Raw genomic sequence first — 20,022 nt, forward strand, 5'->3', positions numbered from 1 at the left:
TAGTCACATACTATAATTTTGCTCTCTGCAGGAGAGAGCAAAATTGTATTGGAAGTTCCAGCAAACTCCAATAATATACAACAGACCGGACATACCTAAGCTAGCAATGGTTTAGGGGTGTCTCATCTGTTGTATATTGTAGGGGTTCACCTTTCTTCCTCCTGCCATTGTCATCTTATGAGTCACATTTGCTATCTTTATTATACTAAAATTAATTGATATGTGTTTTCTCATAGAAATAACAGTCATGCCAAATAATTGATGATAATAGTAACAATAGAGACTACCATTTTAAAATAAATCACTCTGTAAATGCCAATAATGGTTATTATTTTTCTACTATCACTATCATAATCAATGGCAAAGGCCATAATCAGTTGTTAATATCTTCTCTCACTGAATGTCCATATCAACCCTTGAAAGATCATTACTGCTTTTTGTTTTTTAAATAGATGAGGAAGCTTAGATTTTGAAGACTTCAACAACTTGGCCGCAAGTTGATGGAAGAATTGATATTTTAACACAGCTCAGTTTTAAGCCTGTAGTCCACTCCGCTCTGCTCCACTCCTCTCCACTCCACTCCACTCCACTCCACTCCACTCCACTCCACTCCACTCCACTCCACTCCACTCCACTCTACTCCATTCCACTCCATTCCACCAGCTAGAACATAGTCTTGCAGGAACAGAGAACAGAAAACAGAAATGCTTTATCTTCACTCCTCATTGGAAGGATTCTGGAATAGAGCTGTGATTTGGCTTACTATTTCTGCTTCCCTTTTGAGTTTCTGCAGCAAACAACATTAGAAAGCTGGGGCTGCTATAGTCACTGGGCACCTCAAAGGAACAAAGAGGACCAGGCCCAAGGTGGCTCACACCTGTAATCCCAGCACTATGCGAGGCCGAGCCATGCAGATCATTTGAGATCAGGAGTGCGAGACCAGCCTGGCCAACATGGTGAATCACTGTTTATTCTAAAAATACAAAAATTAGCTGGGTGTGGTGGCATGCACCTGTAATCTCAGCTACTTGGGAGACTGGGCCAGGAGAATTGCTTGAGCCTGGGAGGCGGAGGTTGCTGTGAGCTGAAATCTTGCCACTGTACTCCAGCCTGGGCAACAGAGCGAGACTCCGTTAAAAAAAAAAAGGAGGACCGAAAAAAAATTTTATAGGAGATTAAGGAAAATGAAGAAAGAAAATGGAAAGACAGATTTAAGAAACCATATAATGAATGCTATTAATGCGGATGTCAACATCCACAATGAATAAAAAAAGTTTTGTACCTGCCACCATCCAGGAAATAAAGGGTTGCTGGGATCAGGACCCTCCTTCCTGTCCGTGGTGGTCCTCCCATTCTCTAACAAATGGTCCACCCTTGCTCAGAAGCGTGGCTCACTTCTGATTTAACTCTTCTCCTTCCCTTAGCAGTCAGCTGCTAGGGAAAGGAAGACCGTTCTTAGTTAAATTGCAGGTACTCCTCCCGTTTCCACTTTGGAAGCAGCTTCTCTGCAGCTCCTCGGCACTTGAGCGAGCTGTTTCCTGTCGTAGCCCGCACCCAGAATCCTCTAATCTGTGTTCACCTGGATTCTGAGGCGGACCAAGTTTCAATGCTCACTTCATTTCTTGGATTGAATTCACATTCCCCAGTTACTCCTGCTTTGCATTTTTCAACCTGTTTATTTATAACATTCATTCCTGTTTTCCTTTGTGTTTCGACCCTGATTCAGCCTTATTTCATTGTTCCTAGAAACAAAATCCTGACTCCTGGGACCCCATCCATTGTTTTTTTTTTTTTTTTTTTTCAGCTAACTGGCTCATTTCACAACGGCCTAAATAAGCAAAGCGCTATGAAGGGTTGTACAAAACAGATGACACCCAATGAAGAAGCACAGATAACCACCAAGAGAGGCTGCTCACACTAACATGGAAGATGCAGGAAGAAAAAAACTGACTTGAAAGATAATAGTACAATACAATAATGTACATTAGAGATATGTTAAAGCTATGCAGATTAGATCCTCTACCTATATTTTTCATCTTTATTTTCCTATTAAAGTGCTAATAGGTACTTTAAAGATGAGAGGATGAATTTTCATGGTATCCAGTTTTCCAAATACCTTGAAATCCTGCAGATCAATGATCTGCAAACCAGTCCCAACTTAAAAACAATAAATCGGCCGGGCGCGGTGGCTCAAGCCTGTAATCCCAGCACTTTGGGAGGCCGAGGCGGATGGATCACGAGGTCAAGAGATCAAGACCATCCTGGTCAACATGGTGAAACCCCGTCTCTACTAAAAATACAAAAAATTAGCTGGGCATGGTGGCACACACCAGTAATCCCAGCTACTCAGGTGGCTGAGGCAGGAGAATTGCCTGAACCCAAGAGGCGGAGGTTGTGTTGAGCCGAGATAGTGCCATTGCACTCCAGCCTGGGCAACAAGAGCGAAACTCCATCTCAAAAACAACAACAACAACAACAAAAAAAAATCACATCTATTTAAACAAATTCACATACTTTTATGACTGTGCAGATGATTGATACGGTAATTCAACTTAATCCTGTTTTTAATCTTTCTAAATTAGAACATGCAATTTAGGAAGGAAATGATCTCTTTATTGACTTCTTTTGCATCAGAGATCACACTGAAAAATTATAGTAAAATAAAGAATAAAATAAAAATAGAAAGGCAGTTAAAAAGATAACCATCAACTTCGGACCACCACACACATTTCAAAAATTAAGGGAAGTGGTTCTACTTGATGATCTAACATGCCTGCTTCATTTTCTTCAAGCTTTCCCCATAACACAACTGTAGTCTCTCAACTGTATGTTGTTTGTGATAAGTGATATTTCAAAATACATTTGAAAATTAGATTTATAATGGAAACTTTCAAAACAACTAAAAATTCTACATAAAATATACAGCTTCAAATAACATTTAAAAAAAGACAGAAGATACAGAATAGTCAATCTGGGTCAAGAGACTATAAAAAACTTGAGGTTGCATAATTCTTAGGAAGTCACAGAGTTCTGGATAGGTATTCAAGATTACTGTAAAATTAAACCGTTTCTAACTTTTTTAAGATTAAGAAATGACTTGAGTGCAAGATCTACATAATCATTACAAAAATAGATATGGTAATTGTCAGCAACAGTCACTTTTTTCTTCTTTCACTACAATTTATGAGTATATCCAAAAGTTTAAAAGATGTTATTGCTTTCTTCCTTAACTTAAGGCCTCATCTTCATTTTTTGGGCATTTTGTCAACTGAATTGCTCCTTGCCTTATCACTATTCAAATGAATAGGCTCTAAAGCCATTCTAGGGATGCTGGTTTAGAGTTTGGAAAGCTTAGCTCAATGTGCTGGGCACAGTACAATCAGGCTGTGAGTGGGTTTCAGGTGAATGGGCTTAGACTGGGGATAAAAACCCATGGTGTTTCTCAAACAAACTGTATTGACACATCAAAAGATCTGGGACCCCAAGCACTCAGCTTGATGCAATTCAGAAGTCTGTCTCCTGGGTGAATCAAAAAAAGATTTCCAGGAGAAAAGCGTGACCTGTAGTCCAGTAACTTCAGTTTAGATAAACACAGTCACTAGAAAGACAATTTCACTGTCCTTTTTCTCTTGTCCTTGGAAATGGAAATATTTTTCTTAGTTTTAACAATGCTACATAACACTTACAACTCTTGCAACACTTGCAAACTGACAGTACCAAACTGAATTCTAATAAACAATCCTAACACAGCATAGGTTATTATTATGAACATTTTACAGAAGAGAAAACTGAGGTTTAGTGTGATTTAAGTAACTTGTCGACTCTCACCTACCATCTATCTATATCTAGATGGATACTATCTATATCTACCATATAGATAGATGGTAGATGAGAGTGGCAGGGAAAATGACCTCATCACGATATCTACTTCAAATTCTAGTGCCCTAATTACTCATTTCACTTACTTGGATTCCAAAATGAAAATCACATCTCAGGATAATACTTAAGAACAATCCTGCACTCAATACAAGAGACAACCTGTGAAAGCAGATATGCCTATCTTAGGCAGACCAAAAGCAGGCAACTGTAGCAGGAACATCCCCAGTGCCCTCCATAGTCGAAGAAAGCTAATCACTGTATGAATGATCTTAATTAAATTTGAATGCATTGCTAACTGAATGCTAATGGGAAAATACCACGTCCTTACTGGCTGCTTTTCCCATAGTACTCAGTAGCAATACGTTCAAATTCAATTAAGATAATTCATAGAGTGATTAGCTTCATTGTATGGTGACACTCTGGGGACTGTCCTCTTGCCAACACTGTATGTGTGGTCTGGGTAAGATAGACATGTTCTTCTGTGCATTCTCTCTTTTAGTGGACACAAGAAGTAACTCTCAGGGTGACATAATCTATGGTACTTCTAAATTCCATTGAGATAAACACAGCAGGGAAATTATGTTTCGGGGACAAGACTCAAATTAAAACTAATCTCAAACCAGACATTATTTTGAAACAGTTATCCTCCTTAACAGGCTGACAAGGTTCTTGTGGAGTCAGTAAGGAAGACATATCTGACCAGTCGGGAGGAAGTGGTTAGGCTCTTATTTCTGACCAATAGAGAGGAAGAGGTCAGTTCCAGGACCTGTATTCTAGTTATGAAATCCCAGTGGAAAGATTCGAGCTACATTTCATGGGAAGAAGGCTAGGGGCTCAACTGCATGTATTCACAATGTCAGACACACACTCCTGAGATAGAAACTGAACTAACAGCAACACAGTACCAATCCTCTGAGTCAGACCTCTAATAAATTCTATTCATGTCAAGTTACTGCCAAATAATTGTTAGTATAAAGAGGGCCTCTATTCATTAAGAGGCAATGTACTTATTCATATTCATAAACAGCCTATATATATGCATATGTGTGTGTGCATATATATATATATTTTGAAAAGGCATCTGTTTCTATATTAAAGATGTTTCTATGAACAAAAAGATCTTTTATCCCTAGAACCGTGGTTCTCATACGAATGATCAATGACCATCCTCCCAGGAGACGTTTAGGTATGTTGGGAGATGTAATTGCTCATCACAACTGGGAGGTATTGCCACTAGCATTAAGTGGTTAGAAGCCAGGAATTTGCTAAGCATCCTATGCTGCACAGGAGAGCCCCCAACAGTAAAGAATTCCCAGACCCCAAATGACAATAGTGCTGATGTTGAGACCCTGCTCCGAAGAAGGCATGCAAAGCTAGACCCGCCCTGTGAAATGAACATTCTTCTAACATAAGCTACCCAGGAATATTGCTGTAGCCATTTAACATACAAAGTGGGCCCTTCACATTACGTGAAAGTCACTGAAGTGCCGTAGCAATCAGCTCCGATATTGAACTGTCAGTTTATAGAACTCTAAGGTTCTAGAAAGTCTACAGTTTCTTGAACTGCAAAGTTCTGTGAGTACAAGTTTTCAAGCTCTCATTCTGTTCGCAAACAATAAGGCAGAAATGTTTTTAACAGTAAAACAAAACCAAATCTTTTTAACCCTTTAAACCTTTAAAAAGTATCACTTTTAAAGTCCCTGTTGACTCTATTAATCAAATACTTATTTACTTTTTTTCATATTTTGGATTGCTCTTCCTAAGAATTTGAAAATAAATAATTAGTAGCACATGGTAAAACAGAGCAATGGCAGTTCTTAGAAACACAACTATATACATGTTATCAACTGGGTTCTTAGGCACTCAGACGCTTTTCTTTAATAAAGAGAATAACTTCTTCAGAAATTTTTATTTGTACCATAATATTAAGATAACCTTAAATTCCAAAAATTCTAGTAACATTTTAATGATTAAATTCTCTATTAATATACTTTAAAAGAGTTACATGTGGTTTGAGAACATTGTGACTTCAAAAATAATGATGTAAGTAAAACAGAATATTTATGACCCAAATGGAATCTTCTGTTCCATATACGACTTCACCCAGCAGCCTGTGTTAGAATGCCACTGTAGAGCTAATTATTTTTGAAAGAAAGGATTGAAGGAAAGATGGAAAGCAAAACATTGACATTTGGATACCTACAGAACTAAATTTGTGGATTTCTTCTTGATTTACTCGCCTCACTGTTCGTCTCTTCTTCCGAAATTCACTGGGCTCCCGTTTAAAAACCTTTCCTCGAAAGCTCATCGTATTGCTGTAATTTGACTCACAAAATATTTTAAAATATCAGTGTCGTTAAACTCTTTTCTTCTGAAGCGCCACAAGGCCGAACAAATCTTTCTTCCTGGTAAAAAGGGAAATGCTCATGCTATATCAATGTAACTCAACAGAAAGGAAAGGAAAACTGTTGAGTTACCACTTCCTGTGAGTAATTAACTACCAGCTGTTCAGATAGTGCTTTTGTGCAGATATTCTCCCTCCTCACCTGCAATCAAGCAACACAAAATGACTTTGGACGTTTAAGAGAATTGCTCACAGCTAAATAAACCATACGATGTAAAAACCACCCATGAAACCAAATCAAGATTGAATTGCACAGTTAATTGACAACAGGACTCCACGGCTGTCAAAACAGCCACCTAAACTTTATAATTCTGGCTAGATCCCAAAAGTCAACTGTAGAAATGTGACTGAGGTCTGTGAATTGTGTTGAAAAGAGCTGTTCATGTTAAGTGTAGGCTAACTAAGTGCTCTTCTGAGGGGAGTTCCCAAGTGATTGCTTAGGGTCCAAGAAGAAAATTTTAGAATTCTATGTTTATTGGCTACCTAAATAAAGAAACTATGCTTGACTGTTATTTAATGTAATACACACAGACATGGACTCCAGGAATCTGTATGTCAAACAGTTACAAGGAGCCACAGAGTTAATTCCCTCATCTTTAGATCTTCAAGCCCTTTCTCTGGGGCTATTTAACTTAAAAGTGCGGTTTCGCCCTCAGACCCACCCGGATGCTCTCCCGTTTTGTTTTTCTCCACCACACTCACTAACATGTAACACAACTGCCAGTTTATTTATTTGTTTCACTTAGGGCCTGTCTTCCTCTGCCAGGCTGTATGTCCCATGAGCATGGGATTTTGTTTCATTCATTGAGTCCCCTTTGATTAGAACACCTGACACTCAAGAGGCTTTTAGTATCTATTTGGTAAATGTATGCTTAATAAAGAATAGGCCGGGTGCAGCAGCTCATGCCTGTAATCCCAGCACTCTGGGAGGCTGAGGTGGGCAGATCACCAGGTCAGGAGATCGAGACCATCCTGGCCAACATGGTGAAACCCCATCTCTATTAGAATTATAAAAAAATTAGCTGGATGGGGTGGCATGCACCTGTAATTGCAGCTAGTCAAGAGGCTGAGGCACGAGAATCTCTTGAACCCAGGAGCCAAGATGGCACCACTGCATTCCAGCCTGGTGAAAGAGCAAGACTCTGTCTCAAACAAAAACAAAAACAAACAAACCAAAAAGAATAAATGAGGGATTTACATTGATTATTCTTAACAATGAACCTTGTCTCATATAGATAGATAGATAGAGATATATAGTGCTTTGAAGTATTAGCTATTGATAAAAGTATTAGCTTTGAAGTATTAGCTATATAATTGATAAATAAATATACAATATAGGAGTATGTTCAGGTTTTTCTACTAGGTGAAACAGAAATATGTAGAGGCCACAGGACTAGGCTGTTCTCTTTTCCCCAGGAATAATTAGATTTAGTTGATACAAACATGTACCCCAGGCCTGAGCCATTCACCCATTTCTACCTTGTCATGCAGTGATTTGTGCCAGACAAGAAAAAAGGGATTCTGATTATTCCTATCTAAGTATGTATGTCTAGAGAGACTGAGAAGACTTTCTTTTAAAACCAATCAGAAAGATAGCATGATGTCATAAAATGACAGCTGGGGAGATAAATTATATCATTACTTTGTAATTGGCTTAGTTAGGCAAACTAAACATTTCACCAAGAAGTCCTTTAATCCATGGATTTGTAGAAATTCCACTATATGTCTTTAGTACTAAACAGATTTCACCCTCGAAGTAACTCTTTGACATCTGACAGATGAGCAGGTACATTATAACACAAACAGAATCTTCAGATTTATTTATTTTTCCTTATATGGTGCTATGAGAGTCTGACTCTGGGTCACCTGACTTCCTGGGGTCAGATTATGTGTCTATGTTGATGGCTAAAAATAATATTTTACAATCCTTTTTAGGTCATGAACTCATTTGAGAATCTGATAAAAGCTATGAACCTACTCATCAGAAAAAATACAAGCACTCAGAAAATGTGCATGCATCGTCAGGGGACACAAACTTCTGAAAACCATCTGTGGATCCACCCAACAATGGTGCCTTAAATTTCTGAATCACAGTTTTAGAAGATAGGCATACTGTCTTATAACAAAGCATTGAATTATTTTGAGAAACTCTTAAGTGACTTTCTCTCTGTCTAGTATTGCATCTGTTTTGTCCTCTATTCCTCTTTAGGCACCACAGTTCTTTATCCTAGAGTTCCTCCCACTCTTCAACTTCTGCAATACTAGAATGACTCATTTCTTCATTTCCTCAGCTGCTAATTACAGCTTCCTGAAATATTGGCAAAAAGAGGCATCACCCATCAGCATATGGGAATGTCAGATAGGCGGAATCTGTGTTGATGCAAAGGAGGGGAAATTCCAGCAGCATGACATGGAGTGTTCCATGGGACAGCATTGGTGGACCCTCTATGGGCTTTCTTCTCGTTTCTGGACCAAGCCTGTTTCTCAACCATTCTTTGAGACACTCCACACCATTCCAACACATTTCTTTCCTGCTTTAGTTTCAGAAACATATTGTCAATCAAAAGTCCTAGCTAGGACAATGGGCAAAAACCAGTAATAACGAGCAATAGGAGATTGCTTAGTTACAAGGAGATGCCTCCAAGTTCATTAGAAAAGAAATCCAAGACCAATAAATCAACAGAATTTATTAGGTACTGTATTCAAGACATCACTGAAAAATACATTTTGTGAGAAATATATAATGTCTTTCCTAGTTTTTAGAAGCTTGTACCCCACAGAGGAGTTTACTGGAGTTTGAAGGAGTCTGGGGGAGGCTTTATAGAAAAGCCCCAGAGGAAAGCATCCTAATGGAAAGGAAATGTAGCATAGGGAAGGCATCAAGGTAGAATGATTAAAATTACAGAATCATCTGAGATTCAAATCCTGGATTCATCACTTCCTAAATGTGTGTCTTTTGGCCAATCACTCACCCTTTCCAGGCCTCAGTTTCCTCATCTGTAAAATAGGGATAGCGTAGTCACTACCTTATTGATTTGTGGTGAGGATAAATAAAATGACATCTTAAAAACGTCAAACCATTGCCTTTCCTAGTATATAGTATGCATAACTATTAGTTACAACAAAGGCAAAGAGGCAGGCCAAAGCACAGTAGTTAAAGAAAAATTAGAAATCTGCCTGTCTATAGCCAAGGGTTAAGTAGGAGAGGACAGATAAAATCAACTGAAAATGGAAGCCAGGCGCTAGTTCATGGAAGGCTTTGAATGCCAAGATAATGAAAAGTTTCCATTGTGTCCTGAAATCATGAGAAACCACTAAAGGATTTTTGAATTATAATTAAAATAGTGGTTTAGAAAGATTCATTCAGTAGCTACATGCCGGCTGGATTGCAGAGAATGTGATCCAGAGATGGTTTGCATTAATCTAGATATTAACATAGAGTGGAGGAAGACAGAAAATTAGGCAACAGAAACATTACCCATAGATTGCAGGGAGATTATGAAGATCTAGCAATTAAATAAAAAATGAGAGCTGAAATTTATTGAGCAAGTACCATGTTCTGGGTGCTGGTTGAAATTCTTATGGAACCTTATTTAAACCATCCAACAGCCCTGTGAGTTAAGTATTGTAATCATTGTTATCACAACTCCAGTTTGACTGAGGAATATTTGGGATCTGGAGAAATTAAGCAATTGGCCCAAAGTCAGTAGCAGAGCTGGGATGTAAATCCAGGGGGTCCAGCTCCTGAGCCCACTCTCTTAACCAGAAGGAAAGTTCAAAGATGCCAGCAAGTTTCTGACTGGCCATGAAGGAGATGGATAATATGAGTGAGGGAAAGAAGATGGTAAGAAGGGAGGGTTTCCCTGCTTTGTTTAATGTGCAGTGCTGATTTAGACATGTTGAATGTCGCATCCAGACGATCATCAAAAGGGAAAGTCCAGCTGTTACATGTGTGCCCAGAACTTAAGAAAAAGTCAGAACTGGAGACATGGAGCAGAAAGTCATAAAAGTTTAAAAGTTAATTGAATTTTTGGAGAACAGAGTTAACAGAATTAAGAACACAGTCTTGAAGTTCCTTTACATGTGGTAGATGGAGGGCAATTCAGGAAATATTGAGAAGGAATAGAGATAAAAGGGGAAACTTCTGAGGCATTACAGAGGCTCAAAGTCCTAAACAGATGAGGTTAAGGAAGGTGGTGCATGGCACCTGGGTAGAGATGGATGTAGGGCCTGGGAATGTCCAAAAAGATTCAGTATGAGAGATAGACAGGCTGGAAACTAAGGACCTTGCGGTTTTGGATCTAGACATAATTTGTGCTTAAATCTTCAGCTATCTGTTAGATAACCTCCAACAAGGTATTTGACTTCTCTCTGCCTAACTCTTATATGTAAGAATAGACCAATCAGTATATAGCTTATAGAACTGCTGTGAAACAATATATGTTAGTCCCTGGAGTTGAGAAAAAATACCTACATGTATCTGGATAATGGCTAAGCTTCCTATATATGTATATATGTAAACTATTATTATTGAATATAAGGGGTATTTACCAGGTCTTATGTAAGTATTTATTTATGTACATACATACATATGCATGCAAATATATGTACATACAAAACGCACAAATCTCACACATTCTTATATAAGAGTTCAAAGTCTGGTCCCATGGTGTCCAGTCAGTGAAAGTAAGTTTGCCATTTTGAATAGAGAAGCGTCTAGATGTTAGGAAATTGAGTAAGATGGGACACTTATTCACGATTTAGAAGACACAGGAATTTGAATGCTAAGATGTCAGAAACCTAAGAAAAATTTCTGGCAATCCGTATTACTTTTTACTGCCACTGTAACAAGTTGCTGCACATTTAGTGGCTTAAATCAACCCCCATTTATGATTGGTTTTCATGGGTCAGAAATCTGCATATAGTGTGGCTCAGCTGATTCTCTGCTTGGAGAATCACAAGACTTAAACCTAAGTACCAGCAAGGTGGTGCCCCTTTCTGGAGGCTCTAGGGGAGAATCTGTTTTCCAGCATATGCAAGATTGTTGACAAAATTTATTCCTTACGGTTATAGGACTGAGGTGGCCATTTCTTTGCTGTCTGTTAGCTAGGGGTCATTCTTAGCTTCTAGAGGCCACCCACATCTCCTAACTCAAGTTCCCTTTCTAAACTAGAAATAGCCGGCCGAATCCCTCACACTTTGAATCTTTCTGACTTCTCCTTTTGCCTCATCTTCCCAACTTATCTCTTCTTCTGTATCTCTCCACTGTAGCCAGGGGGGAAAAAAAAAGCCTTTGTTTTTAAGGCCTCATATGATTAGACCAGGACAATCCAGAATCATTTCTCTACTTTAAGGCAACCTGATGATCAACCTTAATTTACAACTGCAAATTCCCTTCACAGCTGTATGAAGATTCATGTCTGAATAATCAGAGGGAGCCTGGAGGGGACATCTTTAAAATACTGTCTGCTACAGTCTTATTCTTGACTTTTGTATATGTGTGTTTTAATTTCAACATCAAGGATGTACTGAGCAGAAGGTGTAGACGAGGAAGACACTTGGCCTTTTGTGATTTCCACTGATCAGTGAGGGGAGATCCAGGTTGCAATGGACCTAACAAATCAGTGGGAGGATACGGAAAATTGGCTTCTAGATCATTTACTGGAAAATAGTGGCAGTGAAATAAAGGTGAGAGGTTGAATGGCGCAGCAGAGCTCAACAAAGTTGGAAGAAAGGAAGAAAAATAATGGTGGATGAAAAGTTAGAAAGCAAAGTCAATATACTATGTGAAGGTGCTTTTTCAAGGCTCGATTATGTTATTTTTTAATATGCTCACTTCCAATTATTTTCAATTAGATAAGCTATCTCATCTGTAAATGGCATCATCACTGAACCTAAGTAACTAGGGGGCAGAAACTTGGCTTTCTTTGACAATGCATTTGAATCCATTCCATTGAAATGGCCCCAAAAGTACCATTAGGAATTTAGAGTAACTAGAAACAGTGGTTAAAATTTATACACATGCACATGATGTCATAAGGGGATTCACAAGTCCCAAATTGAGCAATTGGTAAGGCGGCTCCTATTCATTTCTGCCCACTTTAGTTATTACTTCCTTATTACATCTTATCTTTATTCCAAGTTTTTTAACCTGTTGAGCTTTTGGCATTTGCTGTTATTACTTCTTTGTCATTGCAAAATGCTTGGATACTTCATTTTATTTTTTTCTCTTCCATTTTCCAGTAGATTTCCCCATGCACCTGCAGGTGAGTTTGCTGCACAGCCTTTCTGTCATAGGAAAACCAAGATCCACGATGCATCTGCAGGCTCAGCTCAGCCACTGTATACCCTGTTTAAAGGAAGTAAAGCAGCAAGTAGCTACTTCCTCCTTCGCTGTGGTCTCTCCTGAGCCTGGCCCCTGCAGATGAGCTCTTAAAGTTAGTAGTACTGAGGCTCACTGCTTCCTGCTAGAAAGGTCAACCCCACTGAGCAGCTCCAACTTACCAATGAGAATAGACCTCTCTGGGGGAGTTTAAATGAACACAACAAAACCTCATATTTCTAAATGTAGTTTTTCAAAGCGGACAATGTCTGTGAAATACAGGTTGTCGCAAAGGTAACTGTGGTTTTTGCCACTATTTTTGAAATGGTGTTTTTAAAAAACGGCACTATTAAAAATAATGGCGAAAACCACAATTACCTTTGTGCCAAACTAATAAAGTATTTAGAAATTTCATGGAAGCTAGAGTGCTGTGCGCATTAGTGAGAATGTGGATGAGCCAACAATAAGCAGTTTGTGAGTGTGTGGTGCGTCTCTGTGTGTGCACTGTGTGTGTGATGCCTGCTTATCGTGTGTGTGGTGTAGATGATGTGTGTTTGCTCTGTATGTCTGTACATGTATGTAGGCATACAATTATCCTGATTGCATTAAAATAACATAGCACTCAACTCATAGCCTTTCAGACAGGTACAAAGTTGTAATATTTGTTTACAGTACTGTATTTCAATAGGTTAGAATATGAAAATTTTCATTTAGATTTTCTCATCAAATCAGAATTTGATGGGAAAAGGGTTTGGGCAGGTAAGAAATTCATTTCTTACAGAGTTTACTGAGCCCATCTTAGAATCTAGTAGGAAGCAGTGAGGGAGTAACACTTTTTCAGTAGTGGACTTTATCACTGGTCACCGATATTCACTTCCAGAAAAAAAAATGACAGTCCAGAGATATGCATGCGTCTTACCAATAAGTATCTTAGTGTGATACTTAGAAAATAAAAAACATTGATTTTGGGTTTATTCTTTTCCGAACTTCCTGTTGGGCTTTTAGTTAATCACCCTTTTTGAAGTTTTTGATATTTTTTTGCTAAAGGTATCCTGTTGTCTTCAACCAGTTATGTGTATTTTAATATTTCCAGCTTCAGTCTGCTCTGTTGTTGAAATTGGGAAACCTCTAAGGGACAAACACTTATTCTTATCTCCATAAAAACTCTAACTCACATGCCCTTGCTTCCATCCTCAGATCCAAGGCATAACCGTAGCAGCAATGACAACAACAAAAATATTCTAGATAGCTTGTAGAATTTCTAAACATGTTTCATAAAATACATGTGGCTGGATGGCTAATGCTCTTCACAAAGGCATGCAGCTAATTCTCACCTAGAATACAGTGTTCCTTTCCTATTAAAAAGTAATCAACTCTAAAGCAATAGATTTTTCATTATAATATTATCCCTCTGTCTTTTAAAGAAAACTGAAAGGCATTCCGAACTGAAGCAGAAGGTTGATTCCACCCAGGATCAGGTGAAGACACACAAATGTAGCCTCCAGGAAGATGAGGCTGAGGAGATTTGAATCGTGGTGGCTCAAGCCTGTAATCCCAGCACTTTGGGAGGCCGAGGCGGGTGGATCACGAGGTCAAGAGATCGCGACCATCCTGGTCAACATGGTGAAACCCCGTCTCTACTAAAAATACAAAAAATTAGCTGGGCATGGTGGTGCGTGCCTGTAAGCCCAGCTACTCAGGAGGCTGAGGCAGGAGAATTGCCTGAACCCAGGAGGCGGAGGTTGCGTTGAGCCGAGATCGCGCCATTGCACTCCAGCCTGGGGAACAAGAGCGAAACTCCGTCTCAAAAAAATAAAATAAAATAAAATACAGTTATCTTTTACCTTATAGGGACTGTTTTCAGATTGCATTTTCCCTGGAGACAGAGGTATCCTCTCTGCTTGCTGGCTTGGCTCCTACTCCAGCTTCCCATTACTGGCAAAGTTAACGACAGGTTAATATTTCCTTTCAAATAATACAAGTGCCTAAAATTGCCCCGCTGTAGCCATTCCAACTGCTCATTACCTTGCTTTCAATATGAATGTCACCCTCTGTTTAACAAGTACCCTGGAAAGCACAGTGTAGGTAACTTTTGTGAGAAGACTGAGGTCTTTCAAGTCTGTAAAGCTCTAATGGAAAAATTGGTCAGTTTATGGAATATCAGCATTACATATGCTTTATCCTTGTGACTGTCTTTTCATTGCAGAAGGATTTGTCTTTATAGATGGAAGACAATAAAACATTCTTACCTAAGCAATTTTGAGAAGGAAACAAATTGTCGTGTAAATGCCAATTCTAAGTATGAAGGCAACCAGATAGACCAACAATCTATTGCTAGTGGATCAGACTGGTAGCCTAGGTACAATCTCTGCACCCCAGTCCACCCCACAAACCACTTCTTTAATGGCACTGTAATGCATTTGTGTCTTTTAAGGCCTCCACCAGGAGATAAAGCTAATACAATAGTTTGATTTAAGTGTTTAATGCCTTGCATTGTGGAAATTGGAGAATAATGGTAGGGTCTTGGCTTTTCAATCAAGAGCTTTCTTTGTGTTTGGCAGAGAATTAATTGTTGGATTTCCTTTATTTGGTCACTCACACTGCTGTAAATTCTTGACCTTTTAATGTCTAGTAGTTAAGGTACCCAATTAAAGGACAAATTAACCTCTGGGTATCTGTTCTTCACCTCACTAGGTAAACAAGAAGAACTGAAATCGCAGAGAAACAAGAATTCGATACCTCTAATAAGGGCACCCATACTTATTTAATCTAATTTATGAGGATGACTCTCTGTCAAACATTGCCCATGTCTGTCCAGTGCCAGGAATCAGTGATAAAGGGAGAATTAAAACAGACAGGCAAGGCGCAGTAGCTCACCCCTGTAATCCCAGCACTTTGTGAGGCCAAGGCAGGTGGATCACAAGGTCAGGAGTTTGAGACCAGCCTGGCCACTATGGTGAAACCCAGTCTCTACTAAAAATACAAAAATTAGCCGGGCGTGGTAGAGGGCACCTATAGTCCCAGCTACTCAGGAGGCTGAGGCAGGAGAATCACTTGAACCCAGGAGGCAGAGGCAGAGGTTGCAGTGAGCTGAGATCGCGCCACTACACTCTAGACTGGGTGACAGAGTAAGAATCTATCTCAAAAAAAAAAAAAGAAAAGAAAAAAACAGACATAGTCCATGTGGGGAGATGATGGTACACATAAAACACAAGAGAGCAGAAATGAAGTGACAAATTAAGAATACGGGTTGCAGAATCTGAAAACAAAGAGCACTGTGTTGGCCAAGGTGAAGGAGGATGTCTTCAGAGTAGCAGTGAGACTTGATTTGGGACCTGGACATAGTAGGACTTTCAAAGTTACTACTCGAAGGACAACCCCAAGAGAAAAGACTCTCCAGTGTTTGTAAGAATCACATGGATAAGTTGTTAAATATGTGGATTCCTCAGCCCTATCCAGGACTTCAGGACCTCTCATGGGGTTTAGTAATCTGATTTTATAAACAGCAACCATGGCCAGGCACGGTGGCTCTTGCCTGTAATCCTAGAACTTTGAGAGGCTGAGGGGGGGTGGGTCATTTGAAGTTAGGAGTTTGAGACCAGCTTGGCCAACATGGTGAAATCCTGTCTCTACTAAAAATACAAAATTGAGCTGGGTGTGGTGACACACACCTGTAATCCCAGCTACAAGGGAGGCTGAGGCAGGAGAATCACTTGAACCTTGGAGGTGGAGGTTGCAGTGAGCAGAGACTGTACCACTGCACTCCAGCCTGGGCAACAGAGCAAGACTAATACACACACACACACACACACACACACACACACACACACGGCATCTAAGTGATGCTTGTGAAAGATGCTACACAGACCACACTGAGAAATAATGCCTCAGAAGTTGGTTCACCTAACAGTTTTCTTAGGCAGAAAATCATCTAATAGTGCCCTCTGTGGCACTACCTCCCAACACAAACTATTTTTATACTACACTGAGGGCTTCTTTATAAAATCAAATATTCGCTTTTCTTAATGTCAGTCAGGTGGAACTAACTAACCAGCTGGATCACGTTGCATGTTTGGGAAACAGAGGAGAAAACCCTGGAATAAAGCCATCCTCCTCACTGGCTACTGCTCTGCTTGGACTTTGTAAACCTGGTCACGCTCGTCATGTCCCTCAGGTATTGTCTAAATCAGGGTTTCTCAAACTCAGCACTATTGACATCTTGGACCCAGTCATTTTTGTTTGCAGGCGGGGGGCGGGGGATGTCCCTTGTGTTGCAGAATGTTCAGCAGCATCCCTGGCTGGCCTCTACCCATAGATGCTGGTAGCAAACTCCCCACCCCCTGTGACAACCAACAAGGTCTTCAAACATTGCCAGAACTTCTTGGGCAGGGGCAGGGGGCAGGAAAATTCTCCTCCCAACCCCAGGGCTAAATCTGGTGTTTAGTTTTCTCTTCCCCCTCCCCTTTCTTTTTCAGAGATAGGGTCTCACTCTGTCACCCAGACTGGAATGCAGTGGTGTGATCATAGCTCACTGCAACCTTGAACTCCTGGGCTCAAATGATTCTCTTGCCCCAGCCTATTGAGTAGCTGGGATTACAAGTCTGTGTCATCATACCTGGCTAATTTTTCATTTTAACTTTTTTAGAAGTGGGGTCTTGCTATGTTGCTCAAGCTGGTCTAGAACTCCTGGTTTCAAGTGATTCTCTCACCTCAGCATCCTGAGTAGCAGAGATTACATGTGAGCCACTAAATCGTTTGATGAAGGCTTTCAGGGCCAGGATCTCCTGGCAGATGGTGAAGATTTCTCTTCGGACCAGGGTTAACGCCTCTTGAAAGACAATCTGACTTGCTTGGAAGAACCTCAGACCTACTGACCTTCAAATCAGTGCCCTCTTTCACTTCTCCATATGACTCAAAACCCCATTATTGTCTAGGTTTCTGTTTCTGTTCTGGGATGTCTCCATTAAAATGCAGCTTCACTTGCCTGGAAAAGCTGCAAATGGATTATAATCTTCAATAACTTGGAATGATATCTCAGAAGAGGCAAGCTGGTCACCTAGGCAAAGGTCCAAGGAATTAGGAATGAGGGCACACATTTCAAGCATGAAAGCATGCCATTGGGGTTGGCCATTGTGGGTAAGACCACTGTGCTGGCCTTCTCACTCACTTGCCAGGTGCCTCTGGGTGAGTTCCCTAACCTCTCTGAACATGAGTTTTCTTATCTGCAAAATGAGGACAACCACAGTAACTAATTCGTTACATGTCATGAGGTTTAGTAAGAGAATATTTGTGAAGTGCTTAGCAACATATGTGGAATATAATAAAATGTTCAGTCAATGTTGGTTGTAAGTTTGATTACTAAGTAATTGTGTTGATGTCCTCTTGAGCTGGGCTGCTACAGGGTATGCTTTATGGGTGCAGGACGGTCCCAGCTGCTCATGCATTGAGCATTAGAAGGAGGAGATCCGGGCACAAAAAGGGCACCAGCTGCTTTGAAAGTGGCAGTGAAAGGGATAGGATGCTCCAGAAAGGAAGGGAGTGGTCAGAAGCCCCACTTGGTTTGGATAAGGATAATTAGGTTAAATAGCCTCTCCTCCCCTGCACACTCACTCCTTCCACAACTGACTTCTTTGTACTCATTGTGTCTTGCAACACTGGCTATTTCATTTTTAAATCCCCTTTGTGCACAACTACAAAAGGTTCCAATTATCCTATTTCTGTCATCTCCCTTCATCCCACAAAAAAGACTCAAATGCCAAGGAAGTTAAGAAAGCCAAGTTTTAACGAATATCATATGCTTTAAAAACAAAAAAAAAACTTTTCATGGTTACTTTTCTGCCTGAGTGGGACTGTAAATTCACAGAGCAATAAACAGTATCCTCTTTATGTTTCAATGGTGCGGGGTCTCCTCCTGGCCTGTTGCAAATACCAACATTATAATTACCAATTTGATGTTGTGAACAGCAGAAAAGAGTACTGCACTTTCTTTTCCCCCGTCTTTCCCTTCTTCCTTTGCTTAAATTTCCAAGGCCACTGAAAGGTATTAAAGTGCACTGACAAAGAGACATTTAATCTGGCTTTCTTCTCTTTTGCAAGGGTATCATAGATTGGGAAGGAGATCCGCTACCTAGACTGCATCAAAAGATCTTCGGCAGCATTTAAATTGGCATCCCTCTTACTCTGGTTGGCATTAAGGAACATATTTTCAGGAACGAGTTCTGAATTTGCATTCACTTCTCTCCCACTGCCCCTAACTACAGCGTGGAGACTGCCATGATAAACCAGTTCTTTTTTTTTTTCTTTTAGGCTGATTGCATCTCACTGTTCCACAGTGAGGAGAGCACTGGATGGCATCAGGAAGCCTGTATTCAGCATTCATCGCTGATGGGTTGAGTGAGCTCGGGAAAAACAGTAACCTTTCTGGACTTCTTGTCTTGAAGCTTTTGTTTTAAACTCTAAACTTCTATGTTTGCATGTTTTTAAATAACACAACTTGTATCAGCCATTTCCAAATAAATCTATGACTGGACCTAAAAAAAAAACCTTTTTTTTCTTTTTTAAACCTCAAGTGCCAATTAGGCAAGAAAAATGATTTTCAACTAGAGCTCCTCTTTCTTCTCATTTAGTCCAGATGATGCACCCAAAAAGATGCTACCTGTTTCTCATTCCCTGCTCTCCGCTAGATTCCACTTCAGAAGGGAGCAGCTGTGCCTTCTCACTAGATGACATTGCCCTTGACATGATTTGTAAATAAAGCATTGGAGATAATTTTGGGGCTGTTTTCACACACACTTAATTTACTGATAATATCTTGCTTAAATATGAATATTCAGTTGTGTGTGTGTGTGTGTTTTTAACATTTCATTACTTTTGCCTTGAATGTAGCTGTAAAACAGAAGCTGACACTGGGAAACCCTTCCTTTCCAACATGTCTGATTGAGTTTTATCTGAACATCATGCCTCTGCGCTCCTTGGGCTGACTTCGGTGGTTATTGCTAAGACTGAGTCTTTGTAAAAAAGCCTGAACTTTCCATCCGTTGGAGAACAAGGCAGAGTCAATATGGGTATGACATATACCATATTGCTGTGGAAATTGTACCCTGATTTTCCTGTAGGGAACATCTCCCTGTCCCATCACCTTTCAGAGTATGTCAAACAAGGTGACCAGACCCCACCTCCACCAACCAGATTGTCCCTTCTCTGAATTTGAACCTTGAGAGGAATGACACATAAAGGCAGAAAACAGCCATGATTTGTACCAAAAGCAGTGTCTTGAGTGCGGCACATTTATTATTAATATTGTAATTGTTCCTGGGGTCCTGCTCCCTCCTGTGCTTACTGAGGCCTCCTGCTGAGCCCTTCCTCTGATCTGAGGGGCTTCCCTCACCTGCACTCTTTATTTTTCTTGACCTAGCTA

General features: G+C 40.0%; 1 protein-coding gene across 19 annotated transcripts in view; it reads right to left on the reverse strand.

The window, feature by feature from the left end:
- The window catches only part of DOCK10 (dedicator of cytokinesis 10), a 280,570-nt gene that overhangs the window by 176,039 nt on the left and 84,509 nt on the right, over positions 1-20,022 (reverse strand). For 2 of the 19 annotated variants that reach the window (XM_002749839.6, XM_054257993.2), the window contains exon 1: positions 6,083-6,286. The exons of the other annotated variants lie outside the window; for them this stretch is intronic. In XM_002749839.6, the coding sequence (XP_002749885.3) occupies positions 6,083-6,187 (105 nt within the window). In that variant the 5' untranslated portion in view covers positions 6,188-6,286. Of the gene's footprint in view, positions 1-6,082; positions 6,287-20,022 lie in introns of those variants that run through there. 19 annotated transcript variants of the gene reach the window in all.

This window comes from Callithrix jacchus, chromosome 6, assembly GCF_049354715.1.
Source record: "Callithrix jacchus isolate 240 chromosome 6, calJac240_pri, whole genome shotgun sequence".
NCBI lineage: Eukaryota > Metazoa > Chordata > Mammalia > Primates > Cebidae > Callithrix > Callithrix jacchus.